Consider the following 25422-nt stretch of genomic DNA (forward strand, 5'->3'; position numbering starts at 1 on the left):
ACTGGCTTAGTTGCATTGAGATTATCATTTTATGGCTACAATGTTCAAGCTAACAGTCTGAGGCCTATTAGGCACATATTTTAACACAAGACAATGCCACACAAGGACCCTTTTTCTAAATTAAGGAACAAAAAAAATCTAGACAGATTATTCTTAAATTATGATTAACATTTGCATTGTTATTAAAGCTCGGCCTCAGAAGGCTTCCTGCATCAACAACTGGTTATACTATATATATTATATGGTGATGTGTTGTCTCGAGGTCTCCAGGATAACTAGCACACAGCTAATATTCAAACACGCTCCCTTGCTTCTGTCTTTATCCGAATGTGGGAAATGATAGAACATACAGAGAGCTCTGAGGTGATGTAACAGGGTCTCTGGTGGCCATAGGGGAGGTATTCAGCTCTCGGGCACAGCAGCGAAAAGCTGGTTTCCTTTTGTTATGGCCACACATAACGCAGCCTGGATTCTGCTTTTTTTTCAAGGTGTTAGACATTTCTGCACTCACTTATACACAAAGTTAAACTAAATCATGGTTAAAGGTCCAGTGTGTAACGTTTTTAGTTGTTCATTATCAAAATCTGTGTTGCCCGTTCACAAACTTGTCCTTTTTATGAATATCATCAATTCCAAGTATTCCTATTGGCTTGAAATTTTACATTTGCATTCGTATGAACTGGGGTAGACGCTCCAAATTCATGCGCCATCTTGAAATACGTTAGCCGGTAAGGGACATACAGGATATACTGCTCCGCCTTTTGCGTTTTTGCTGTCACGCGATAAACTCACGGGTGCTTCTAATGCTGCAAATGGGTATCGTCGCTTCCCGTCCCCGGCAAGTTTGAAGAAGGAAACATGGAGGACCACATGTATTCAAAATCCAAATTTCAGGAACAGGAGTCTTCTTCTTTGCTCAGAAAGAGCAAGAGACCGGCGTCATCAGAAAAAAGCATGAAGGCTACCGTAGCTGTAATACGTACTTTGAATTGCGTGGTGCGAGAGAGCTGATTGCAATATTTGATCTCAACGCTAGATGGGAGAAATTCCCACACATTGGACCTTTAAGCTATAGTTAGGGTTAGGCAGCTGAAACCGAGATTAAAGTGGCAATCTAAAAAAAAAATCATTGAAATACATGTCTGTTAAGTCGCTATCTATTGCCAAATGAGGAGAACACAATGTAATTTGATTAAAGTGACCACTATGTGGCCGTATCATGGCATTAAATAGGATGGCCATACTGTATATGTCATTTTGGAATTCGTTGGCAATCGACCTTTTCTGTTGTTTAGGTATGAGGAAGTCCTCCATGATGGCTCAAGCCAAGTGCTTCCCTTCATGAAAGTGTGACAGAAGGACAAAGGCAGAAGCATCCATCTCTCCAGTAAACAGTGTGTTATGGTCTACAGTTTAATGTGTAACTTCTCTGATGCATCAACCCCGACCTCGTCAGGAGGCGGGCTCCGGGCTACATTTTGCTGCTGGGGTCCAGTTACAGAATATTATATTAATACATATTCAAACCAGAGCCCTTGAGAGAAAGAGTTATGGCAATTTGTACAATAGTGGTTCTCATTCTGGTGATGACAGATGTATGCTGCAAATATTTACCAATGACATACACAACATCATCATGGTGACTTATAACTGGAAAGCTGGGTGTGTATACAGTATGACACAACTGAATGTTGATAATGCACTCGTCCTGTCCAGATATAGTTTCCTAATTAGATTGGATTTCATGGTCACAACCATTTCATCACAAAGTCGTTCTTCTAACCGCAAGGATACTACCACCACACTGGAAGCTACAGAACAGCACACTGCTCTAAATGTTTGAACACTACAGAGACTGCAGATCAGCAGTGGTGTTCTGGTAGTTGAGGATGCCGTACACAACTCAGTGGTAATTATACTCTTGTCCAAAACATCATTTAAATAGACTGGAAGGTGAGGATCATACCAAAAAAGATAGGAGGGGGGGGAGTACTCTGTGTGCTTGTGTATACCTTAAACTATTCTACTAAACACCACATTGATATTGTTTGCACTCAGTCTTTCTTCTACAGACAAAGTCAGCTTGTCGACATCTACAGTACGATGAGAAGATGTTAGCATTTTGTAGCAGACTAAACTCCAAACACGACTCTTCATAATTAGTACCGGTTAAACAAAGAGAGATAAAACAGTCAAAATGTGGCAAAAAAATTAACAAGACAATGGTGTTAATGGAGAAGAGTCTTTGTCAAAGGGAGCATCAGTGGGATGACAAACCTTTGTGTAAGAGAAGCTGTCTTTCCAGAAACTTTACAATACAGCGCAGTTGGTGAGTTTTTACTTCGTCCAGAAACAAACTGTAGTTAAATTGTTAAAAACCGGAGTCCCGGCTTAATTTCAGTCCACTGAGAAGCTCATTTCCAGCCTTATTACAGGTGTAGGTGTTAGCAACTGTGTGGAAAATCTCATTAGTGTCCATTGTTTGGTGTCACAGCTGCTCCTAAGCCATTTTGTGCCCCACATCACAAGTGTTTGTTTAATTCAACCGGGGACAACCAAGAGCGCAAGTGAAAGAAACAAATTAATTGTCCTACAAGATCTGGTTCGCCCCTGGCTGCCGGGAGTTGCCATCATCCTCCCTCTCTGATTGGTGTTTATAAAGGTCGCATGGCATGAGAGGAAGGGGCTGTCCCTGCTCGGCCAACACTGACTCATAAGGCGGCGCCGCCTCCAGCGGGAAGGAGATGGATGCAACGTGTTGATGCTCCTGCTCCTGTAGTCCCAGCGGGTAGTGGGAGGGGGAGGAGCGGGCAGCACTGGCCGAGGTCTCTCCGTAGTATGGAGAAGGATCCAGACTGGTGTAGTTAGGCTGCTCCTCCTGCTCTGCCCCTCTCTGACAGGGGTCCAAGAGGGAGTAAGGAGGCGGGTCATCTGTAGGTAGGTAGATCTGAGTCGAACCTGGGCCAACACACTCATCGTAACTATAGAGATGAAAACAAAAATGAGTACAGTTGTGGTGAAAATGGAGAACCAAAGGGCTGTCTGATGGCTAGGTAACTGACTATGGACAAGTATCCATTCAACGAACGAACTATCCATTTAATGTGAATTGTTTGGTAAAATGTATGTTTAAATGCTACGTTTCACCATCAACATGTGTATAACCAAGTAAGAATCGATAAAAGCTGCAGCCTCCTTATTGCTGTTTTGACAAAGTGCTAAAACGCACCATCTTCCCCCAACCAGAGAGCAGAGAAAGAATGGAACATAAAATAGAATAAAAGTAAATAGCAAATAGAAAATAGAATTATAAATGTGTGTGTGTGTGTGTGTGTGTGTGTGTGTATGTATGTATGTGTGTGCATGGAGCAAATGGTAGATGATGATGGGGGCATAGGAAGCAGTAGATCAGTATAATTCAATCAGCACAGTGGTTAACTCTATTAGTCTGGTACCATAGTGCTGGAAGCATGTGTGTTTTACTTTGCCCTCTTTCTTTCTTTTATCTGTCTTTCTTTCTTTTTGCACTTTCTCTGTCTGCTTCACCACAGAGTGTGTGCACCTACTTGCCGTTTTAAAGCAGCATTAGAGACTTTGAGTGTCTGTGGTTTCCTGCTCAATGCTTGTTTGTGTGTAAGAGAGAGCTATTTTAGCCCCGACGGGAGGACGAGGCTCAGTCAGAAAGACCGAATGTCCACTGTTTGTCCTCTCTCTCTCTCTCTCTCTCTCTCTCTCTCTCTCTCTCTCTCTCTCTCTGTCTTACTGCAGTGGTGTCTTTGTGTAAGACACTTTGTTTATTTGTCTTTTTCTTAACACATATTCCCTTACACCCTCACACATCTCCACACATGCCCACAAAGCAAAGGATTATGGTTAACTACAGTTTATTAACATACTTTTTTTGCTTTGGGAAAACAGACGTTGACCATTCAGGCCAATTAAAGGCATGTTGAGGCGAAAATTGGAGACAGGGGACAGCGTGTGCTGGGTGTTTCAGAGGTGTTGTAACACACTGGAAATCCCTGTGTCTTTTGTCTCTCAGGAGTTACAAGCTCCCCTGTGGCCTTCTGCTGTGTGTGTGTGTGTGTGTGTGTGTTTGTGCAGAAACCTCACACTAGATAATGAGTGTGGTGTTTTACACCTATGTGTGTTCTGCTAACGTGTGTGTTCGTTAGCTAGGTGTGGCTGAGTAAAAAAAATGATTTGTCTCCTCTGAGACAAGTGCTGGGAGTTACACAACCGCTTCTGTTTATTTTTCAGCCGGTGTTTTTGTCTGCTGCCTGTTTTCTATTTGAGATCCAGACCCAACATGTGAAATGACACAACATAATCATTGTTAAAGAGTTAGTTAAGGATGTTATTGCTCAGTTGCAGTCTGTTGCTGTTGCATCTGTGATAATCATCCCAATAAAAATCCACGGAACTCCCGGTGGTGTGGAAAAAGTCTGCTGTGACTTGAGAAACAACAGGTTTCTTGACATGTAATCGAAACCACAGTCTTTTGTTGCCTATATGTAGTCTAGATCCACGACGTTCCACTTCCGGGATTGCTCTGATACCGCCGGAAATTCTGCTGGGTGTCGCTCCTTTTGCCCGGATGTCCATTACCTTCCGCTTTCTTTGTGTTGGAATTTTAAACTGGTGGATTTCTGAGGACTATGGTTAAATGCTCCTCAGATCTCTGCAGGGTAAATCCAGACAGCTAGCTAGACTATCTGTCCAATCGGAGTTTTCTGTCGCACGACTAAAACATCTTTTGAACGTACACGTTCCACCAAAACAAGTTCCTTCCCGAGGCTATTTTGCAACAGCACCATGGCTTTGTCCGCCCATGACGATTGTGATTGGTTTAAAGAAATGCCAATAAACCACAGTACGTTTTTCTCCCATCCCGGAATGCCGTGTGGACTAGCCAGACCCTCCTCGGTAGTGCTGTAGAGGAAGGTCTGGCAAAGCGAGACTAGCCTATACCTAACCACAGACTGGAGTTTTGGGTGTGAATCCTGGACTGTCAAAAGTCCTGTATGCTGAACCATCCACCCTGACCACCTCTCTGCGACTTCCTTAAAAGAAAATAATCAATCAATAATCATCAATAATCCAGGCAGCGATTACATTTGCCACCACAATGTAATTTGGAAAACAATTCACTACGATATAATCGTATAGGAGACAGGCTTGCTTTTCCTACCAACAGCCAGTGGTGGTTTCTTTTAACATTGACCACAACCTTTCCTCAACCTCAAAAGTACTTTATGTGGCTTAACCTTACAGATATTTGTCACGATAGAGAAGAAAGTATAAATCAAATACACACAGGTCATAAGAAAGGGAGGACCTCTGGCATGTTTTCATGCATTGGTTGTGACGCTCTACAGAGCTGGACACCAAACAACTCTAGCTACAGCACAGAGCATATGGTCTCTGTGTGTGTGTGTGTGTGTGTGTGTGTGTGTGTGTGTGTGTGTGTGTGTGTGTGTGTGTGTGTGTGTGTGTGTGTGTGTGTGTGTGTGTGTGTGTGTGAAGCTGGCATGTCTCGGCTCGTTACCACTGTGAGGTACTTGCCTGTGGAGTTAGAGAAACATAGATGTTGGATTCACAAGTGTGTGTGTGTGTGTGTGTATTATTTGGATCATGCCAAAGCTCATCTGATTTCTCAACATAAAGCAGCTCACAAGATGAAGCCCACAGTTACAGACTTAACATTTCAAAGAATGTTGTACATGACATTTAACACATTAGGTTTTGTCAGATCACTTTAGGTCACGTGTCTCCTGTCACTGTAATCATGTGTTGCCTCCTCTGCATCTCTTGACATTACATGTCCGTGCTAAGATTACTGTCATCCTACAAGATGACGGGACAACATGGAACATTTGTTCATTTGTTCCTGAGATTCGATCACTGAGCTTCCATCGCTGCTCTCACCTTCTCGCTCTCTGTCTTACACTTTCACTCTGTTACTTGCAAAGTCCTCATCCTTTCTGCCTGATATCATTTCTGCTCAGCTTTCACTGTTCCCTGACTCAGTGTTCAAATTGCTGTGAGACATCCTGACCTGGAAACCCTCTTCCTGCCTTTGTCAGTGACACTGACTGTTGCAACACGCAACAAGCTAATTATTCTTGACACCTCTGCTGCCAGTAATAAAAAATGCATTTAACAGCTTTGGTTGACTCTTCTTGCTTTCATCAGCAAAAGAGTTCTGATAAACCCACCAAATAAGCACCAAATGGCAGACAGACAACGTTAAAAACTAGCTGGTGAACATAAAGGTGAATTTAGCAGCTAAAGAGTGAGACATTAACCTCAGGAGTTGGTAGAGACAGAAAATGCTAAAACGAGAGTAAATATGGGACTTTATTCATCAAGTGCCCAGAAACAAATGAACACCAAATGAATGTTAATATTGCTCTGTGTCTCCTGTTCACGATAATAACTTTATAAGGCAATAATATGTCAACCAGAATTTAGCAGTGAAAACCCACCAGCTGTCAACACACAACTTTGTGCAGCAGTTTACCTTTACTTGCTCTCTGATATTATCATGGAACACAATGTGTATGTCTGTATGTGTGCCAAAGCTTGCCAAGCTTCTGCCGGAGAGGAAGCAGAAGCTTTCAGTCTCCACAGGTGAGGTGCTGATCCGTTAGTGTGACTTTTTTCTGGGAGACAGAGAGTGTGTCTGTGTGTATGTGTGTGTGTGTGTGTGTGTGTGGGGGGGGGGGGGGAGGGGGGAGTCGGAAGCTAATGTTCACATTCTCAGTAGGTGAGCTGTTGATCTGAGTTCTCTGAGTTTCCCTCAACCATCTGTGGCACACACACACACACACACACACACACACACATTTTGCTTATAATGCTGACAAGTCATTGTTTAGTACCCTGTCAACAAGCAGGTAGTTGCAGTCATGTGACGATCCTGCTGTGTGTGTGTGTGTGTGTGTGTGTGTGTGTGTGTGTGTGTGTGTGTATATGTGTGTGTGTGTTGGCAGCTGTCCCATCGTCCGGGCCAGAAAGTCCGGCTCTCACACAGGCTGTCCAGAACACTGTGGTTTCTTGCCAGAGCACTGACGTAGCTAGCTAGCTCCCCTTTCCCTTTCCCTCTCCTTTCTTTTCCTTTTCCTTTCCTTTTATGATGCTTTGTTTACTGTTACTCTCATGTTCCTGCTGCCTAAGTTGAAGTGAGGACAAACGCTGTGTTACAGTTTCTGTCCCGTACTGCTAATTAGCAGGTTCAGGATTTTTCATAAATATTATTATCAATGGATTCATCAAACGTCTTGCGGGAGCTGTAATAATGCATGAGAACATTTTCTTGGCACACATTAAGATCCTGCAACACCAAGCCTCATTTAAACACCACAACAGAGATAGAGCCTGCTGCTGACCAGGTGTAACCCCCTCTCCCTCCCCCCCCCCCCCCCATCCCCTTCCACAGATGATGTATCTTTCATGATAATGCACTTTATCTGTGTTACAAGATAGCAACAAAAACATGACAGGCGCTTTGAGTTCAGTCCCCAGAGTACAACCAGCACAGACCTTCAGCCTCAGATTCAACATGATTAATGTGCAACGTAGGGTTGGACGATATGCAATAATTTCCACCTGGCCGGCAACAACCGGCTACTGCCAATATATTCATGCATGTGTATGCACGGCGACGGAGAGCCCATATTTTCAGATCCACATGGAACATTTACAACACTGTGTTGAATCCATTGAGGACTTAAAGAATATGTTCTGTATGTACCTACGATAACAAAAAATATTGTAATAATTGATGTAAAAATAATAATCAATATCCGTTCCAGGCTTGTTCAGTTTCTGCATAGACACAGTTTACAGGTAACTGGCAGTTGGAGTGCTTGTATGGAGGCTTGGATGATAACAACATTTGGCATTAATAATCATTAAGAAAACTAACTTACTAACTAACCAACTGAGCAACTGCAGTAAGAAATGTCTGGTTCTGTGATTAAGGAATCCGTAATAAATGCCATATTTCCATCACATTTTCTAATAATCTTCCATTTTAAGTTTGACTGGCTCTTGTGGCACCCTCTTCTTCTGCCGTGCTTTAATGGCGACCGATTGGGGAATTAGCACCACAAACTGTTTATCTCTATGACAGTAGTTGATGAAAACACACACAAATTAGCATTTTCTTTTTAGGAATTTCAGAAAATTCAGTCAAATTTTTTACTACATTTGGATGGAAACCTGAGTTTAGGCAAACATTCAGTCAGAAACAACATTCAAGCTTAAAATTCTGAGAATGCACCACTAACATAGCAAGCTCATGTTTCATTTTTTCTGGCAGATACATCAGGCTACCGCTAACCGTGTGTTAAATCTAAAGATCACGCTTTGTGGATACCTGATGAAACAATCAACTGTAATTGATTCACTTTCAGATTGTGGCTCAATGTCAGAGGAATTCATCAATTAATGCACAATGTTTTGTTAGCTATTGTGTAGACGAAGCACTAAATGTGCACGTTTGATAGCTTCTTTTCCATAGCAGTAATAACTAAGACTATCATGCTAAATGCTATGGGAGTATCATAGCATTTAGAGTCATCTGCTATACCTTGATGGAAAAACATGGTTTCTCATAAACAAAGTTGAAATAATCAAAGCTGTGGGCCATAATATAAACCTACTGTTTTGTTAAATTAACAAGCAGAATCCTGTGTTTCTATGATGAAGAAAATTGAGGATATCAGTATTAGAAAACTTTTCCTCAATTAGGAATTTACTTTATTTTATTCACATTGATGCTAAAAAGTTGGTTAAGTTTGACATGTTGCAGCTGGTGACCGGGACATTGGAAAGTCAGATACAATTGTCTGAATTGGTAATGAACTCTCTTTTTTAATGAATGAAATAGAAAAGATAAGATGCTATCCAACCTCAGATCGATTAATTTGGGTTAAGTGAGTGAATATTTCTAAGGCAGAGCAAGGAGAAGATGAAAAACACACACACACACACACACACACACACACACACACACACACACACACACACACACACACACACACACACACACACACACACACACTGCAGGGGAGGGATGTATGTGAATTATTAAAGTTGCCAATTAGACCAGCTGACATTTAGATCAAAAACACCATGACATTGGCCTTTAGCGAGCTCTTTCTTTCTCTCATTCTCTCTCTCACACACAAACAACACACACACACACACACACACACACACACACACACACACACACACACACACACATGCGCGCACAAACGCTCATTTCTGCAGCCTCACAAAGGGCACCAAAGGTAGCAATGCTCCCTAATAAATGAATTACCACTGAGGATGGGTCAAGCCAAGTGGACAGAGAACAGTGGGGGACACGGGCTGACTGGTCAGTTACGTTTTAGATTTGACATTTGACATAGGCTAATTGGCAAAAGGAGGAGTGGTCTACTCGCTTGTTTAAACACACTGTAGCTAGCAGTGGTTGAGAACAGCCCAGGCTTGATATGTTCTTTTGATTTTAATTCCTTTTCTGAATATTTTAGCTCACATGAAGTAAAAAAATATATATACGTGCAAGGAAACGACAAGTGGGACTAGATCTAAAACAGCTGCAGTGAAGAGATATAATCACGTACAACAATGAGCAATTTCGAGAGACTATTTAAAATGAATATATTGAATGGATACGAAAAAAGGACTCGAGGTGATTGTATCGTGGTTCCTGGGCTTATTTACTATGTCTATTTTGGATGGGTTATTATTTGGTTTGATGTAGAAAGAAGGAATAGAAGTAGATAGATAATATGTATGTAATAATGTGTATATGTATGTGTGCATGTGTGTCTATGTGTATATGTGCGTGTAGGTAGTTAGATATACTGTACATGTATGTGTATACATATATAAATAAGTGAAGCATCAAATTGTTTAGAATTTAACTAAAGTATATGAATAGAATTTTTTTTTAAACTTCTTCCTACTCCTTTTTGAACATTTGAATTCCTTATTTGAATCATTTACAATAAGTTTGGAAGATTGTGCTGAAATGTTGTTATTTTTTTATTTTATTTTTAACATGTTCAAAATAAACTAAACTGAAACTAGATGCCACTTTTTTTCTCTAAATATGAAGCTATGGCCAGCAGCCATAGCTGTGCTGTGGACAAGCACAGGGGCAATTCTAGAATAAGACCTTTAGGGGGGCTCAACCCCTAATGAGAATGTGACACGGATACAGTGCCTTGCAAAAGTGTTAACCCCCCCCTGCTAAATCATTCATTTCATTAGCCGATAATCTCTGAGCTAGCTACTGAACAACAACGTCAGCTAACATTTTTTGTCACTATTAACACTATGATGGAACTAAACCTGTCACTTTATAAGTAACAGTAATAACGACCAATTTGACACAATGTTCTAACATTCAGCAATTTTAGTTGCTTACGTTTCAATTTGAGTTCTAATCTGTACCATGAAATTACCAATTTATTCTCTGGGGACTACCGATGTTGGACTTTACAACGTTACAACCGTCTCCTGCTCTCCCTCTGACAGATTAGATAGAGACTCAGCCAAAGGCGGGAGTCTGGCACAACCTCCTCCGATTGGCCAACACTACCTTTCTGTTAAGCCTTTCCTTGACTGGGTTACAGGTGCGTAGCATTGGCGACAGCGACATAGGATATTAAACCTCAAGCCCTTTTAACCTGTAATTGTTTGTCCTCTGTCACTAACAGACAAGTTCACAAACTCTTGCACTAACTTGAAGCACTAAAATTGATTTTTCTTTTTATAAAAAAAAAAATGTTTTTTCTTATTATAATTTTTAGGGGGGCTGAGATAAAATTTATTGTTGAGCCGACCCTAAAAAGGATCTAAAATCGGCAATAGTCAAGCAGTCACTCTACCTGGTATGTCCCATACAGACACTTAAGGGGGCCCTGTGCTTCGGTATCTGACACTGAGGGCCACTGACCAAGCTTTCGGTATGTGACAAGTTAGTAGTAAGAACGGCTTGTTCATTTAAGTCTCTGCAAGAAAGCGAACAGATGTCAAACTTTTTCCTTTAAAAACAGGATTTTGTGTCTGAATACAACCACTATTCTACTTACCGTGGCGGTGAGTCGGGGTACAGGTTGTTGACCTGTGACAGAGTCTCTCTGTATGAATCAAAGTCTAAACCAGGAGGAAAGTCTTCTAAGCAGGTAGATCTCAGTTCTCCTACTGAACCTCCATAGGAAAAACCATCCAGACCTGCAGAGACAGAGACATTAGGCTGAAGCCACATTTAAATGGCGAATTAATCATTTGGTGACATTCAGTAGCAGTGCAATAACTGATATGATGGATGCAATTTTTGCTAACTTTTGCACATCTTTCATGTAGGTAAATTCAAGACAATTCAACGGACAATAAATGGATTAGGTCATTATTTTTTTCTCTTGCAGCATCTATAGTTTAATATTCGCTTACTGTCTATATAATAATTGAAAACCTACGGAAGATTTCGGAAGCAAATTAGGTGGATGGAGATGTGTAGGTGTTTTCAAATTTGTAGGGGTATTATATCAGTTATTTGAAGCCCCCACATAAGAAAGATCCTAAATAAATGGGCCTGAAATGTCTTAACCTAACAGATCCTTCTAGAAATTACTTCATTTTTCTGATTACTTCAATTTGTGGTTCATTTATGGACTTCATTAATTGTGTTACTATATCACCTGACCTATGCTCCATCGCGGTCAGTTAGTCAGAAAGTCAAAAACCTCAGATGCAGACTGACCGTAGCTAGCTCGGAGGTGTGGGTTTCTGAGTCGACTGTCTTTGCGCAGGCTGCCGACGATGATGGTGATGCAGGAGAGGAAGAGGACCAGACCTATAACGATCCCCGCCACCACCAGCGGAGACACCAGGAGAGACGCCTCCCCTCCCGACTCCCTCTCACTCCGGCAGTCTGGGTACTCCCCATGGCTCTGGTTGGAGCTCACTGCTGGCAGAGAGATGGAGGAGGTCAGGGTTAGACGAGGTTAGTTAGTAGGTTAGGATTGAGTGTGTGTTTGTTTGTTTCTGTGTGTGTGAACATGTGATGTTCATAAGTCAAAGGTCTAAGGGCATTTTCACATATCTTTTTAAATTTACCTTTTTAAGGTATTTGCATAAAACGGATCCCCATGTGTTTAACATCAAAATGTTCAGAACAAATTCAGCCAAATCTGTCCCTAAAGCTTAAATGTTGATGTTTACTTTTTGAAATTGCTCAAATCTCTTTTGAAAACAAACCTTGACTTATGACGTGTTGTGTGAATTGTTTTGGTGCTTGAAATGAGTTTAGCAAAGTCTTTAGGTTCATAAAGTAGTTCTGTAAAACATCGTTTGGGCGCTCCGGTGCATCTTTTGTCCTCAGAGGGTTAAACTCTGTTTCAGTCCACCACCAAATCCTGATCTTGAGCTGCTGTAATGCTGGATACACTTAGCCTTAAGTTAACTATACAACTTGATAGCTGATGAATTAAAGCTAATTTTTGAACAGCTTCCTCTGTGTAACTTGGTTCACTTTAATGTCTGCTTTAACCGTAGCACAACTGAAGACTGACAACAAACATGATACATCACTTCACTGTCTTGCATCGCATCAGGCCGCCAATCTCAATCATAAATACCATAACAGGCCAGGTGCACCATGTTATGTAGTTCCCCATCCAAAATAAGGAAGATAATATATACATGTAGTTACCATTAATTGAATGATGGAACCAGGGGTGTTAAACATACGGTCCATGGGCCAAAACCGGCCCGGGTCCAATCAGGCCCACTGGATGTGAAAAAGTGTGAAAGTTGCAAAGAAGTATTTAATTCCAATTCCAAATTCACCACTTTAATAGAGAATATTCAAGTTATTTTTCTGTAAATGTACGACTTTAATCTTAGAAATTCTGAGTTTTTACGCAAACTATTACCCCTCTCTCCTGGGTCTATAACATTAAAATGTTTTAATACAATGGTCTTAGAGCGCTTTCGTAGCAGAAGCAACTTGCGTTTGCCAACATCAAGCTGACAAGAAACTCTGTGGCAGATACATTTCTGATCTTTCTGGAGTGGTTTACTGGTCTGGCCCACTTCAGATCAAATTAGGGGTATGTCATGAACTAAAATGAGTTTGACACCCCTGCAATAAACATAAAAAAATAAGAAATATACAAAATAAATCTTAACAGTCTGTTTGTAGTTAATTTACACAAATTAATCAATTAATGCACTGACATTTATGGAGGACATTAAGTGACTTATCCATAGATAAATCAATACAAATCAAATGAACCATCCATCTGTCTGTCTGGCCTTATGACAGTAGTGCAGCAGGGGTCGCGTTACATAACTGCTGTCTTGCCCTGCACAATCCGTACCCCCTACGTCTTCTCTCTGCTTCTTCTCTTTGCACGTCTTCCTTGCTCTCTTTCCCTAAGGACTTATTCCATTTCAGTGTGTGACAGATAATTAGAGCTAGAGTCAACACACACACACACACACACACACACACACACACACACACACACACACAGTCTTCATCACCAGCATTAGATTAGAGAACGATCCTGTTCCTCTCCATTTCTGTTTAATGTCTCATCTGTCTGTTTGCTCTCCCTGCCCACCCTCTCCCTGTGTGTCTGTCTACTTCTTTATCCGTCTCACTGCCAATCACTCTGGACCCGTCTGTCTTCATTCACATCACAGCTGAGTTGTTTTCTCATGCTGTTCTTAATGCCCTCTACTTTATATAGGCCTATTGTTTGTGACACAAACCTGATGTTTACTCATAACTATGAAGAGCACAAATCAAAAGGTGCATCATTAACGTGGCAAAAAGTTAAAGTTAGATGTGACACAGTCTTCCTCAGTCGTGTTTGTCCCTCCCTTCAGCCACATTCTCACTTCTCCTGCTGCCTCCATGTTCTCCATTCATCCACCAGATGCCTCTCATTCACCTGCTCACCTGTTTCCACTTTCCCCTCATCCCCCACTGCAGTACAACCCGACCATTTTCACTCTTCCTGCCAAATTGTCAATTATGCTTCTTCTTTTTTGGTGCCTTGCCTTGTGTGCGTTTGTCTGTCTGCATTTGCTTTTGTTGCCATGATTTACTTGCCGTGTCAATCGTAGTTAGATCATCACTTGCTCTAGAGGGCATAGAGCAAAGACATATTTTTACATTTAATTTGGAGGACTTATTTTGGTTTCAAACATTCACGGATGCCTGCAGTGTGAACAGAGTTGTACACTTATATCCTCAAAGTGCAGAGAAGCTACATCATTCCATCATTTATTGCATGTATGTATCATGTTGTTTTCCTGAAATGTGCAATGCATCCACTGCATTCAAGTATTGTCTCAATGAATTTGCAGTCACAACTAAAATTAAGAATTAGTTTTTTACTATGAACAGACAGGGTTGCTGCATTACAGCAAAACAGGAAATATATTGAGGTACAATATGCAAAATCTGCCTTTGTTTTTCATTAACGTACTTTATGTAACACAGTTGAACTAATTGATGTATGTTTTTATCTGTCTTGATAACTAAGACACTATAGATCCAGTTTGGCCATAATTTTCTTGGAGAATGCAAGTATCTTTATTGTCATTGAATAAAACGACAAGACAGTGAAGCATCTACCTGAGCCGCATAGTGAAAAACATAATAAGAGATGAATTGATAGATGATTAGTTGCTAAGAATAAATATTAAAAAGATAGCTAATCAGCACGTTTAAAAAGATTCTTAGCATTTACACAATGAAATGGAATGCTAAAACGCAGACGGGTTTCAAGAAATTGTGTCTCTAAATTCCAGCATGTTTTTAAATACACCAACGCAACTACAGGGGGTGCAGCAACAGTGCGACAAAACCTGTCATTTTTGCCACTGACTGACCCAAAGGGAGACCGCGTCCTTTAAGTTGGGAGACATGTTTTTTTGCTGTCTCTCTTTTTGTCTATCACTGCTCTGAATATAAAGCAGGAAACAATCAAATCATACCCAATATAATTTTCATTTCAGTCTTTTAGTGCTTCTCTATTGCTCATTTCTCGTCTCTTTCCCCCCGTGAACGTCTGCGTCTGTAATTCTGTTGTTTACGGTAATTTGGTTTCACATAGATTCCAGAGAAGAGGAAAATGTTCTCTCACCCCAAACGATTCCCAGCAGACCTCTCTCCTCTCTCAGTAACGTCTCCTCTCTCACACACTTCTTTGTCTCCTCTTTCTCGCTCTCCTAACATGATTTGTCTTAATTTTGCTTCTCATGTCTTCCTCATAAACTCCACACATTTGTTTCCTGTCCTCTCCAGAGAGAACTCAGAAGGAAATCTATAATTATATAGATTCAAATTCACATAAACCTTGCTCCCTTTGTAACACACACACACACACACACACACACACACACACACACACACACACACGCAACACACACACACACACGCAACAGACACACACACACACGCAACAGACAAACTCATAATAATCTTGGTAGCTCGTATAGGGATGGCAATGTCAGTCAGTCCACCAATTTGGTCCAGACTGAAATATCTTAACAACTGTCAGATGGATCCCGAAATGTTGTACAGTCATTCATGTTCCCCAGAGGATGAATTCTATTGACTTTGAGGGACCTCTGACATTTCTTCTAGCGCCACCATGAGGCTCACATTTGTCGTTTTTAAATAAAGTATTTTGGAAACTGCAAACTGCTATAAGGAGATATCAGCCAGTCACACCTTACTGCTACTTTCTTACTGCCACAGCTACTCACTTCTTGTTAGTGTGGCTGTATGAACTCACTGTCCTGTAAGGCCGCCGGACAAAACTGGCCAGCAAATATCTTTTGTTCCCTCCACTTCAGTGTGATTTAAGACAGAGGAGGAGAGATACAGAGAGTGGAGTGATGGTAGAGAGAGGAGGCGGCCACACAATGATTTGGAGGATAGATAGAGAGAGGAAGAGAAATGGTGATAGTGTTATATTTCAAAACCCTGAGGGAACAGGACCCAGCTGCAGAGAGAAAGCAGAGAAAGAGGAGAGAAACTGTGTGTGTGTGTGTGTGTGTGTGTGTGTGTGTGTGTGTGTGTGTGTGTGCGCGCGCGTGCGCGCCTATACATGCAGCAGATGTCCGGCACACACATCTCACACACAAACACACACATACAGTAACGCCGTTAACATCTACACAGCAGACAGCTGAGTTGGTAACATTAAAGGACCCCTCCCTGTGTGAACCCTTTAGGTTACCATGGTGATGATAAAGTGCTGAGTCGTGCACATGTCGCACGGTACCAGCAACACCCAACACCCTGAACACCCTGAACACGCCCTGGTAATGCCCCTTATCTGACAGACACACACACAGCTGGGAAAGGATGGGATGAAAAGAGGTTTCATTTCTTTCTGCAGGACTTCCTTGTTGCTTGAACCTTAAATCCAATTCATTTGTCTGTTTATCGCAGATGCATTTTCTTCAAATAAATACTTTAGGTTGAAAGATTTGTCTCTTCATCCTGTTCTCTCTTCTTTCTTTCTCTACATCTCTCTCTCTTATGTTGAGAGTTCATGGCTGCTCTCCTTCCATACAAGAATCACACAAAGGACAAGTACTGTTTAATCCCATCGTAGCCCAGCCCTATAGACAGACTAGCTGGAGGCCTGTGTGTGTGTGTGTGTGTGTGTGTGTGTGTGTGTGTGTGTGTGTGTGTGTGTGTGTTGGTGACTGTGGGTAGTATGAGTCTCTGAGCGTATCAACCCTACATGCCTCATGAAATAAATCAGTGTAAAATAAACAGCGAGAAGCATGGTAACAAGAAACCTATAAATCTTAAGACATCCAACATAAATCTTTTGTGGACTATAGTGTAGCACGTCGTCAACGTAGTAATTATGTAACAAAGGTAAACAAGGTGATTGACAGAACGGCACCTAGAGTATATAGCTGGAGGGGCGATGGAAATCATTGGCATGCAGTACGGCCTGTGGCATTACACTCATGATCCTCAATGGATTTTTTGGTTTATTGCTTGCCACCATTTGCTGAGATGCCTGATTCTTACCCAGAAACACACATTGAGAAGCTACTGGAAATGAACTATTTCTAAAAGGAAGTTGTGAATTTACTTCAACAAAGACATTTTTTGAAGCCAGCATTTAGCAGCTAATCGTGATACTGCATCCCAAGACCTTTCTGCATTGGCTTCTACTTGTTAGTGATTCAGTGTCTTGGCTCAAAAGCATTTCAACTTTGGGCTTGTGCTTGCAGGTCGTCTGTATGAGAAACACACAATGACCTCAACACCATTTGGCTACTGCTGTGTGTAGGGGAGTATATGGTATATGTTCATATATAATGAAACAGCAAGAGCGGTAACTCACTTTGACAGCTTGTCACTACTGCTTACAGTAGAACACGCACCCACCTCCTACACTGTATACTCAAGTGTGCCACAAAAAAACAGTTCATAATCTTGATGTTGACACCAGCCCTGAGCTGAGCCTCTGGGGCTTGTTTACTACCTTTAAATGTACATGAGGTTAAAGTTGTTTTCACTTTTTTTGCGTTTGTATTTTCACAGTAAGAAGTTGTTTTTTTACTGGCTATGAGTAGAACTACAGCTGCATTTTGACTTCATCCCCGAGATAATGAAAGCGGACTCACAATATGCCATGAGGTGACTGCAACCGCCAATATCATGACGTTACTGGAGATCCAACCTCCTGAACCTTCTTTGTTAAGCATTATATTGTAAATTCAAGTCCTTTCACAAATCAATGAAAAATAATCCATTATATCAATTATTAGTCTGAAGATTCAGCCTCTGGAGGCAACGGACAATATTTTGTGGGTTTCAGTGTAGCCGGTGGATATCCAGGCCAAGACTTCCTCTTCCTTGCGTCGGTCATTGTTTACAGTCTGAGTTGATACTTTTTGTAGGTGCTTTAGCTCCTGACAACCATTCATCCATCCATCCATCCATCCATCCATCCATCCAACGCCATCTGCTTATCCAGGGTCAGGTGGTGGGAGCAGCAGCTCCAGCAAGGGAACCCAAACTTCCCTTTGCCGAGCCACATTAACCAGCTCTGACTGAGGGATACCGAGGCAGTCCCAGGCCAGGGTAGAGATCTGTCACGCATGACTGAGCTTGTCACACTATCTCTAAGAGAGACGCCAGCCACTCTCCTGAGGAAACCCATTTTGGCCGCTTGTATCCGGGCTCTCGTTCTTTCGGTCATGACCCAGCCTTCATGACCGCAGGTGAGAAGAGGAACGGAAATTAACCGGTAGATCAGAAGCTTTGTCCAGACCACATTTTGGCTAATCTCTATAAACAGATTTCTGCATATGAATGCAGATTAAAAAAAATAAAAAGCTAAATCGGTGTCAGACAATGGCCAATGGGTTCTGAAATTGCATTTCAGCTAGTCTATATCCTTGACGTTCCACTTCTGGGATTGCTCCGTTGCCGATGGAAATTCCGCCGGATTTCACTCGCGCACGACTAAAACAACTTTTGAACGTCCACGTTCCACCAATACAAGTTCCTTCCCGAGGCTATTTTGCAGAGGCGTCCGTGGGTGGTTTAAAGAAATGCCAATAAACCAGAGCATGTTTTTCTCCCATCCCGGAATACTGTGTAGACTAGTCAGACCCAGTAGGTGAACCAAAAGAATAATTCATGACTCGGTTCGCTAGGGGAAAAGTGAGACTACATTTCAGCCAATGCGTTCCACCTCTTTTGCTCTCCCCACAACTATTAACCTGTATGCAACCAAAGCCCGCTCAAACGTGACTGGTCAATACTACTCGGATTACAAACCGAAACCAGATCGTTCAGTTACCAAAATCTTGTCACATTGCCTACGGATGAATACTGCATTTATAGGCAAGAATCTGTTTAAAAAGCACTGCACAGTTGTTTATAATACTATGAGATTACAGTTCCAATTATAATACTTGAATGTGCCCCTGCACAAATGTGATTGGCCGGTGGCCAGTGCAGTGCGTCACAGTAAATTTTTAGCAAGAATTAACTGTTTTACCAGCAGAGGTGTCAAGTAACGAAGTACAAATACTTTGTTACCTTACTTAAGTAGAAATTTTGGGTATCTATACTTTACTGGAGTAATTATTTTACAGCAGACTTTTTACTTCTACTCCTTACATTTTCACAATTATCTGTACTTTCTACTCCTTACATTTTAAAAATAGCCTTGTTACTCCTATTTCAGTTAAGCTTGTTTTCATTCCAATGGCTTCTGGAGCTCGACACATAAATTGGAGTGGGAATATCTAACGGTTAGGTGGATTTCTCTTCAGCTTGAAGTCAATATAAGCCTATATAATATATATAGCGTAAATAATGATTTTTTGGGTCATCAGGAGTAAAGGGCTGTAAATACAGTTTAAATATAAATATGTAGTGTATCATGTTGAGGAATTAATCTTTATGGTATGTTTTGTCATTAAAAGTTGCATCTGTTAGTCGTCCTGCAATAATCAATCAAGAGAGACAGACGAACAGGGGAAGACAAAGCTATTTAAGATCAACATTGTGTGTGTGTGTGTGTGTGTGTGTGTGTGTGTGTCCATGCAGATTGGAGAGTCACTAGCAGTCATTTATTTTTGGGTGTCATAAGCTATAAAGGTTAAAAGCCTGTGATATTGACTGCTGCTGCGTACGCTGCTACACTTTGTACATTAGCTGCATACATTATACAGAAGCATCAAGCAACCACTCAGATTCAATCCGACAGCTTGTCATTCTGAGTTACAACCACCTTCTCTTCAATATGAAACATACCATAGCACTGGCTGACTTGTACAACCACGGACATCGAGGCAGAAAGAGTTCTTCCGGGCAGGACGCTCAATAAGGGACGACAACAAACCCAACTTAAGCAACAGTGGCATCAACGTTGATTTCCAGTGAGGGATAAAAATGAAATAACATGGTTTCCACGGGGGTCTTAAAAAATCTAACAAAAAGTCTAAAATTTCAAAATCAAAATGTTAAGCATTAAAAACTCTTAAATTCGCTGAAGTATTGTGTTCTAGGTCTTACATAATTTTAAACGGTTCTTAATTTTCCTACGTCCATGTAACACTACCTCTAATGCTCATTGAAATGTTCCTGCAGAGCTTTAGAATGTTATTTTTTTTTTATTCTGTGGTGTTGTAGTTCTGTCGCTATAGTCCAAATATAATTCGCTGTATTAAGACTACAAATAAGACCAACATGCAATTTACTGTATATTGCAGCCAATCTAGACACCAGTCCTCTGACATCTTACTTTCTTTATGATGTCGTGATACAGCTCCTAAATTTCATTCATAATGGTCTTAAAAAGGTCATAAATTTTACTTGGTGAAACCAGTAGAAACTCTAAATAATAAGTCTTTAAGGACCATAACACTGTTTTCTAAATTAGGTTTATCACCAATTATGTACAATTCTATCAGTTTATAAATGCACAAATTTCTTTTAACTTCAATATAATATAAAAATCACTGTACATACTTGGGGCAAATTTGATAAGAAGAACAAATCAAAGTGTACCCTGGGTTTTATTTTTTGCCGAATTATGACCGCATGGTGATGAGCCATGATTGATCCATGAAAAACACAATTGCGCTTACATTTGTTGCAGAACATGCAGCACAGTGACAATGCTCCAACATAGAACGATAGTTACGTTATTGTAACTCCAGATTCTATGAGTATAGGCGTAGCCCTCTAAGCCACGCTATGGGTTTATCCCTTCGCGCATGCGCAGTCGTGAAGATTGTCTTTCCCGCCCTTGCGTGCCGCACGGGCTTCAACTACGTCCGCAATTATTGTATAAAAACAGGGCGGACCCGTTGCTCTGCTCCCAACATCAGCTTTTTCTTCAGCTAATGCAATAGGAGCAGGTGGCCCGAATCTTAGAGGGCTACGCCTATACTCATAGAATCTGGAGTTACAATAACGTAACTATCGCTCTATTTCGTATAGGCTTCGCCCTCTAAGCCACGCTATGGGTTAGGGCGAAGCTGATGTAGTCAATGCCACCTGCGACAGATCCCACAAGTGGAACATAGACTAACAATTTTCCCTTACTGTCACTTATCTCTCATGTGCCGCCATGGCAACGACCTGTTAGCTGGCTGAAAGCCCAAACCGAGAATGCAGGCGTGCATAATTGATGAGGGAAATACATGATTGATAATTATGGGACACCCGAGTTCCTCCCAGACACCCAGAGTAGGGGGGGAGGGGAGGGGGCAGAAGAAAACATAAAGCGGCACATGTCGTGATTGTATAATAGTGACAAAAACATATACATATATATGTACATAATATATACAATTATACATACGACGGGGCCTCATTCGTCGTTGTGAGAAGAGAGTACCGAGTGAGTCAGGGAGGGCTCAGACACATCCCACAAATAGAAGCGGATGAAAGGGCATGGAGATGCCCAAGAGGCCGCAGCACAGATTTTGGCCACTGACATGCCTCTGAACAGGGCTGTCGATGCAGACAGAGCCCGTGTAGAATGTGCCCGAATGCCCTGCGGGGGCACCGCCCCCTCCGTGTTTTAGGCCTGGGTGATAGCCTCGCACAGCCAGTGGGACAGGCGTTGTTTCGACAGGGCCGCCCCTTGGGAGTGTTCCCTGTAGTGAACAAACAGCTGCTGTGTCCGCCTTATGTCCGCCGTGCGTAAAACATACTGTGATAACGCACGCACCGGGCACAATCTGTGGGAAGCCTCCTCCGCGTCGTTGTTATGAGGCGGGGGGAAAAAACCCTGGAGGGAAAAAACCCTCGACCGAAAGGAATTTGTTAAAATTTTTGGTGTGAAAGAAGGGTTGGGCTGTAGGGTGGCTGCGCTCCCGTCCCCTCTGATTGAGAGACAGGACGGCGAGACTGACAGCGCACATAAGTTGCTCACTCGCTTGGCTGATGTCAGTGCAAGGAGGAGCGCCGTTTTTAGAGACAGCAACCTGAGAGGGGCTTGTGCCAGGGGCTCAAAAGGGGGCTTCCCCAGAGCTCGGAGTACCAGGGTCAGATCCCATTGGGGCGTGAGAGAACGCACGGCGGGTTTCTGCCGTCGGACCCCTTTCAAAAAACGTTTAACTAGAGGGTCCGCAAAAAAACTCTCTCCATAGCCTTCGTGGCAAGATGAAATGGCCGCCGCGTAGGCTTTGACCGTGGATGGGGCCAAGTCGTTATCTACCAGTGTTTGGAGATAAGTCAGTACGACGGGCAGGGGGCACGATATGGGGTCTGACTCCCTCTCCGTGCTCTCGCACTCTGAATGGTGCGCACCACGAGAGGTGGCAAGCCTAACCTCTGCAAGCGTTCCCGCTCAGCAGCCAGCTCCACAGTCGCTGGGTTATCACCGGGGGTGGGCTATCGCGCCGTCCAGCTGTGACAGTGCGTCCTCGTGCCACGGCAACTGCCAGGGGCGAGCCGCCAGCAGCTGGACCAGCGTCGGGAACCAGGATGCGTTTGTGCGCTCCGGTGCCACCAGGATGACCGACAGGCCTCCCTCCTGGATGCGTTCCAGGAGGCGAGGGATCAGAGGGACCAGGGGGAAAGCGTATAGGAGGGTTCTGGGCCAGGGATGGTGGGAGAAAGCGTCCGCGCCCAGGGGTGGGTTGTCCCGTGAGCTCAAGGAAAACCACAGAGCGTACTGTGTGTTTTCTCGTGAGGCGAACAGGTCCACCTCCGCTTCCCCGAACCTGCTCCACAGCTTCCAAACGATAGTGGGATTCAATTTCCACTCGTTGTGAGAGGGTCCCCACCTCGACATTAGGTCTGCCGCCCGGTTTAGTATCCCGGGGATGTGGACGTCCCTGAGGGACAGCAGATGACCGAGCGTACGCCGCACTGGCGATTTATGAACGCCGCTGCTGTGACGTTGTCTGTCTGCACCACAACATGTCTCCCTGCTACCTTCGGGGCGAAGTGCTTCAAGACCTTCAGCACCGTGGACAGCTCCAGGCAGTTTATGTGTGGGAGGGGAGGAGGAGGCCATTCCCCTCCCACCACCTGTGATTCACACATTCCTCCCCAGCCAGTGAGGGACGCATCCGTGTACACTGTCACGTATGACGTCACTCTGCCCAGGGGAACCCCAGCTGACAGGGTCTGGGGGTTTCCCCAGTATGACATGTCTGACTGCAGAGAGGGAGGGATAGTCAGCATTCGCCACTTGTGGCGTATGGGGTCGATGTGCTGACGAAGGAACCACCTCTGGATTTTCCTCATGTGGAGAAGCCACAGGGGTATTACCATGTAGCCCGCGGACATCATGCCCAGAAGGCGCATGATAGACAGCGCTGACACCTTTGAGCGGGGCGTGGTGCGCGACAGGAGAGAAAGCAGCGCATCTTGCCTCGGCGTTGACAGCCTGGCCCTTATAACAATCGAGTTTAGCACTACGCCCAGATAAACTATCGATTGTGAGGGAACCAATGTGCTTCTCTGCCAGTTTATGGCGAAACCGAGTGTCTGCAGGTGCTGCAGGACTGACACGGTGTGTAGCGCCGCCGTTTCCCGAGAGGGAGCCAGGATGAGCAAATCGTCCAGATAAAACAGGACTCTGACGCCTTTTTTCCGCAACGGCTGAAGTGCCGTCTCCATGCACTTGGAAAAACTGCGAGGGGCCAGTGAGTAACCGAATGTTGGTTGTACTGAAAATGAGCCCCTTGGAAAAAGAAGCGCAGGAATTTCCTGTGTCTGGGGATGACTTGGATGTGAAAGTAAGCGTCTTTCAGATCCACGGATGTGAACCACTCTTGGTGGCGCACGCATTCCAACACGTTTGATAGTCAACATGTGGAATGGACGTACCATGACGCACCGGTTGAACTGGGACAGGTCGAGGATGGGGCGAAACCCGCCTGACTTTTTTGGAGTGAGAAAGTATTGGGAGTAAAAACCCTCGTTCTCCTCCCCCGGAGGAACTCGGGAAATTGCTCCCTTTGACAGCAGTTCCCGTAATTCTGACGTCATGGCGTCTGATTCCGCCTGGGATGACACAGTTGTCTCCAACACGCGGGGGGGAGGCGAACTGGAGTGTGTAGCCCCGTGATATCAGTTTTGACATCCACGAGTCCATGTGTGTCAGTCTGATCCATGCCACGCTGTGCTCTGAGAGCGGGCGCGCGCATGTCTGTGTTGTTCACAGACATAGCTAGCAGGAAGCGCAGAGCCTGTCCCGCCGCTGGGCAAGACGTGGGTAGAACGTGTCGCCCAGCCCATGGTAGGGCCCTGTCGAAAGGGTGGCGGGTCATCGTCGTCCTCATCCCGCTGGCATAGCTAGGGGGAGGAGGAGAACTTAGCAGCGCTACGTGTAGCGGCATGGCGTCTGCTCCCGCTGTATGCATAGTGAGAGAGCGGTGCAGCTCCGCGAGCAGCGGTGACCTGGTGTGTGCTTGTGTGGGGAACATCTGTCATATTATCAGCGTAATGTTCAGTGGGAACAAGGGCTGCTAGGTTGAGGGGAAACTGCTCTTTAGAAAGACTTAAGTGGCCCTTAAAAGGGCCGTTGTGTTTCCGATTTTCAACCGTGGAGGGACAGACGTTCCCCGCGCCGTCATTGCCACCGTCGCCGCTGCTTGGTGGGTGGCTCCGGGGGCGGGTTAGACCAGGTGGGAGCCGCCTTTATGATCCTTCGACCCCATGAAGCCTGCCGGTCGGGGGCCGGCTGTCGCTGCGCTGGGGCAGGCGGAGGGGCGGAGGTCGAAGACTGGGAGTGCGCAGCCGCAGCAGAGGCTGTGGGACGTTTCCTCTTATGGCGGTTGGTGGAGCGGTGGCGCTGTTGTTGAGGCGCCGCCTTCCAGGAGCCAAGCCGCCGTAGCCGCTCCGCTTCTTCGGCTGCCTGGTGGAGGTGGGATGTGGCTGTCTGTAGACGAGGTCCAAATAGTCCATCGGGAGCTATGGGACCGTACAGAAGCTCGCGCCTGACCTCCGTGGGTAGCTGTGACATGTGGAGCCAGATATTTCGCTGGGCCACAGTCTGCCACGCCTGGATCCTCGACAACGCCACCGTGGTCGCCGTGGTGAGGGTGAGGATGGCGATCATAGCCATGCCGATCTCCGTAGCTAGCTCCGGAGGAAGCGCCTCCGGGTTGGTGGCCATTGCGGAGACGGCGGAGGCTAGCAAGGCTATGTTGTTTTGCGCCGCTAAGCCCTGGGCCGCACACTGGTGAGACCGGTCATTGACTTAGGCGCAAACCTGGTCCTGGGGAGAGGGGGGGGGTCGGCTTCCAGTGGCCGAAGAAGGTAGCCTTCGGAAGCAGGATCGACGCCAGGCTCTGCTCCAGAGGGGGGACCGAAGGAAAGCCTGCCTCTGTGTCGCCATGAACCCGTGTGAACGGGGCATAGCG

At 44.0% G+C, this 25422-nt stretch overlaps 1 protein-coding gene across 4 annotated transcripts in view; it reads right to left on the reverse strand.

Annotated features, from left to right (window-relative positions):
• Nucleotides 1–1383: 1383 nt before the first annotated feature.
• The window catches only part of bean1 (brain expressed, associated with NEDD4, 1), a 64350-nt gene continuing 40311 nt past the window's right edge, over nt 1384–25422 (reverse strand). For 3 of the 4 annotated variants that reach the window (XM_028604323.1, XM_028604324.1, XM_028604321.1), the window contains exons 3-5: nt 11786–11992; nt 11115–11256; nt 1384–2981 (exon numbers count right to left, since the gene is read on the reverse strand). In XM_028604323.1, the coding sequence (XP_028460124.1) occupies nt 2591–2981; nt 11115–11256; nt 11786–11992 (740 nt within the window). In that variant the 3' untranslated portion in view covers nt 1384–2590. The remainder of the gene's footprint in view (nt 2982–11114; nt 11257–11785; nt 11993–25422) is intronic. The other variant, XM_028604325.1, reaches the window with a different exon arrangement.

Source organism: Perca flavescens, chromosome 17 (genome assembly GCF_004354835.1).
Source record: "Perca flavescens isolate YP-PL-M2 chromosome 17, PFLA_1.0, whole genome shotgun sequence".
Lineage (NCBI taxonomy): Eukaryota > Metazoa > Chordata > Actinopteri > Perciformes > Percidae > Perca > Perca flavescens.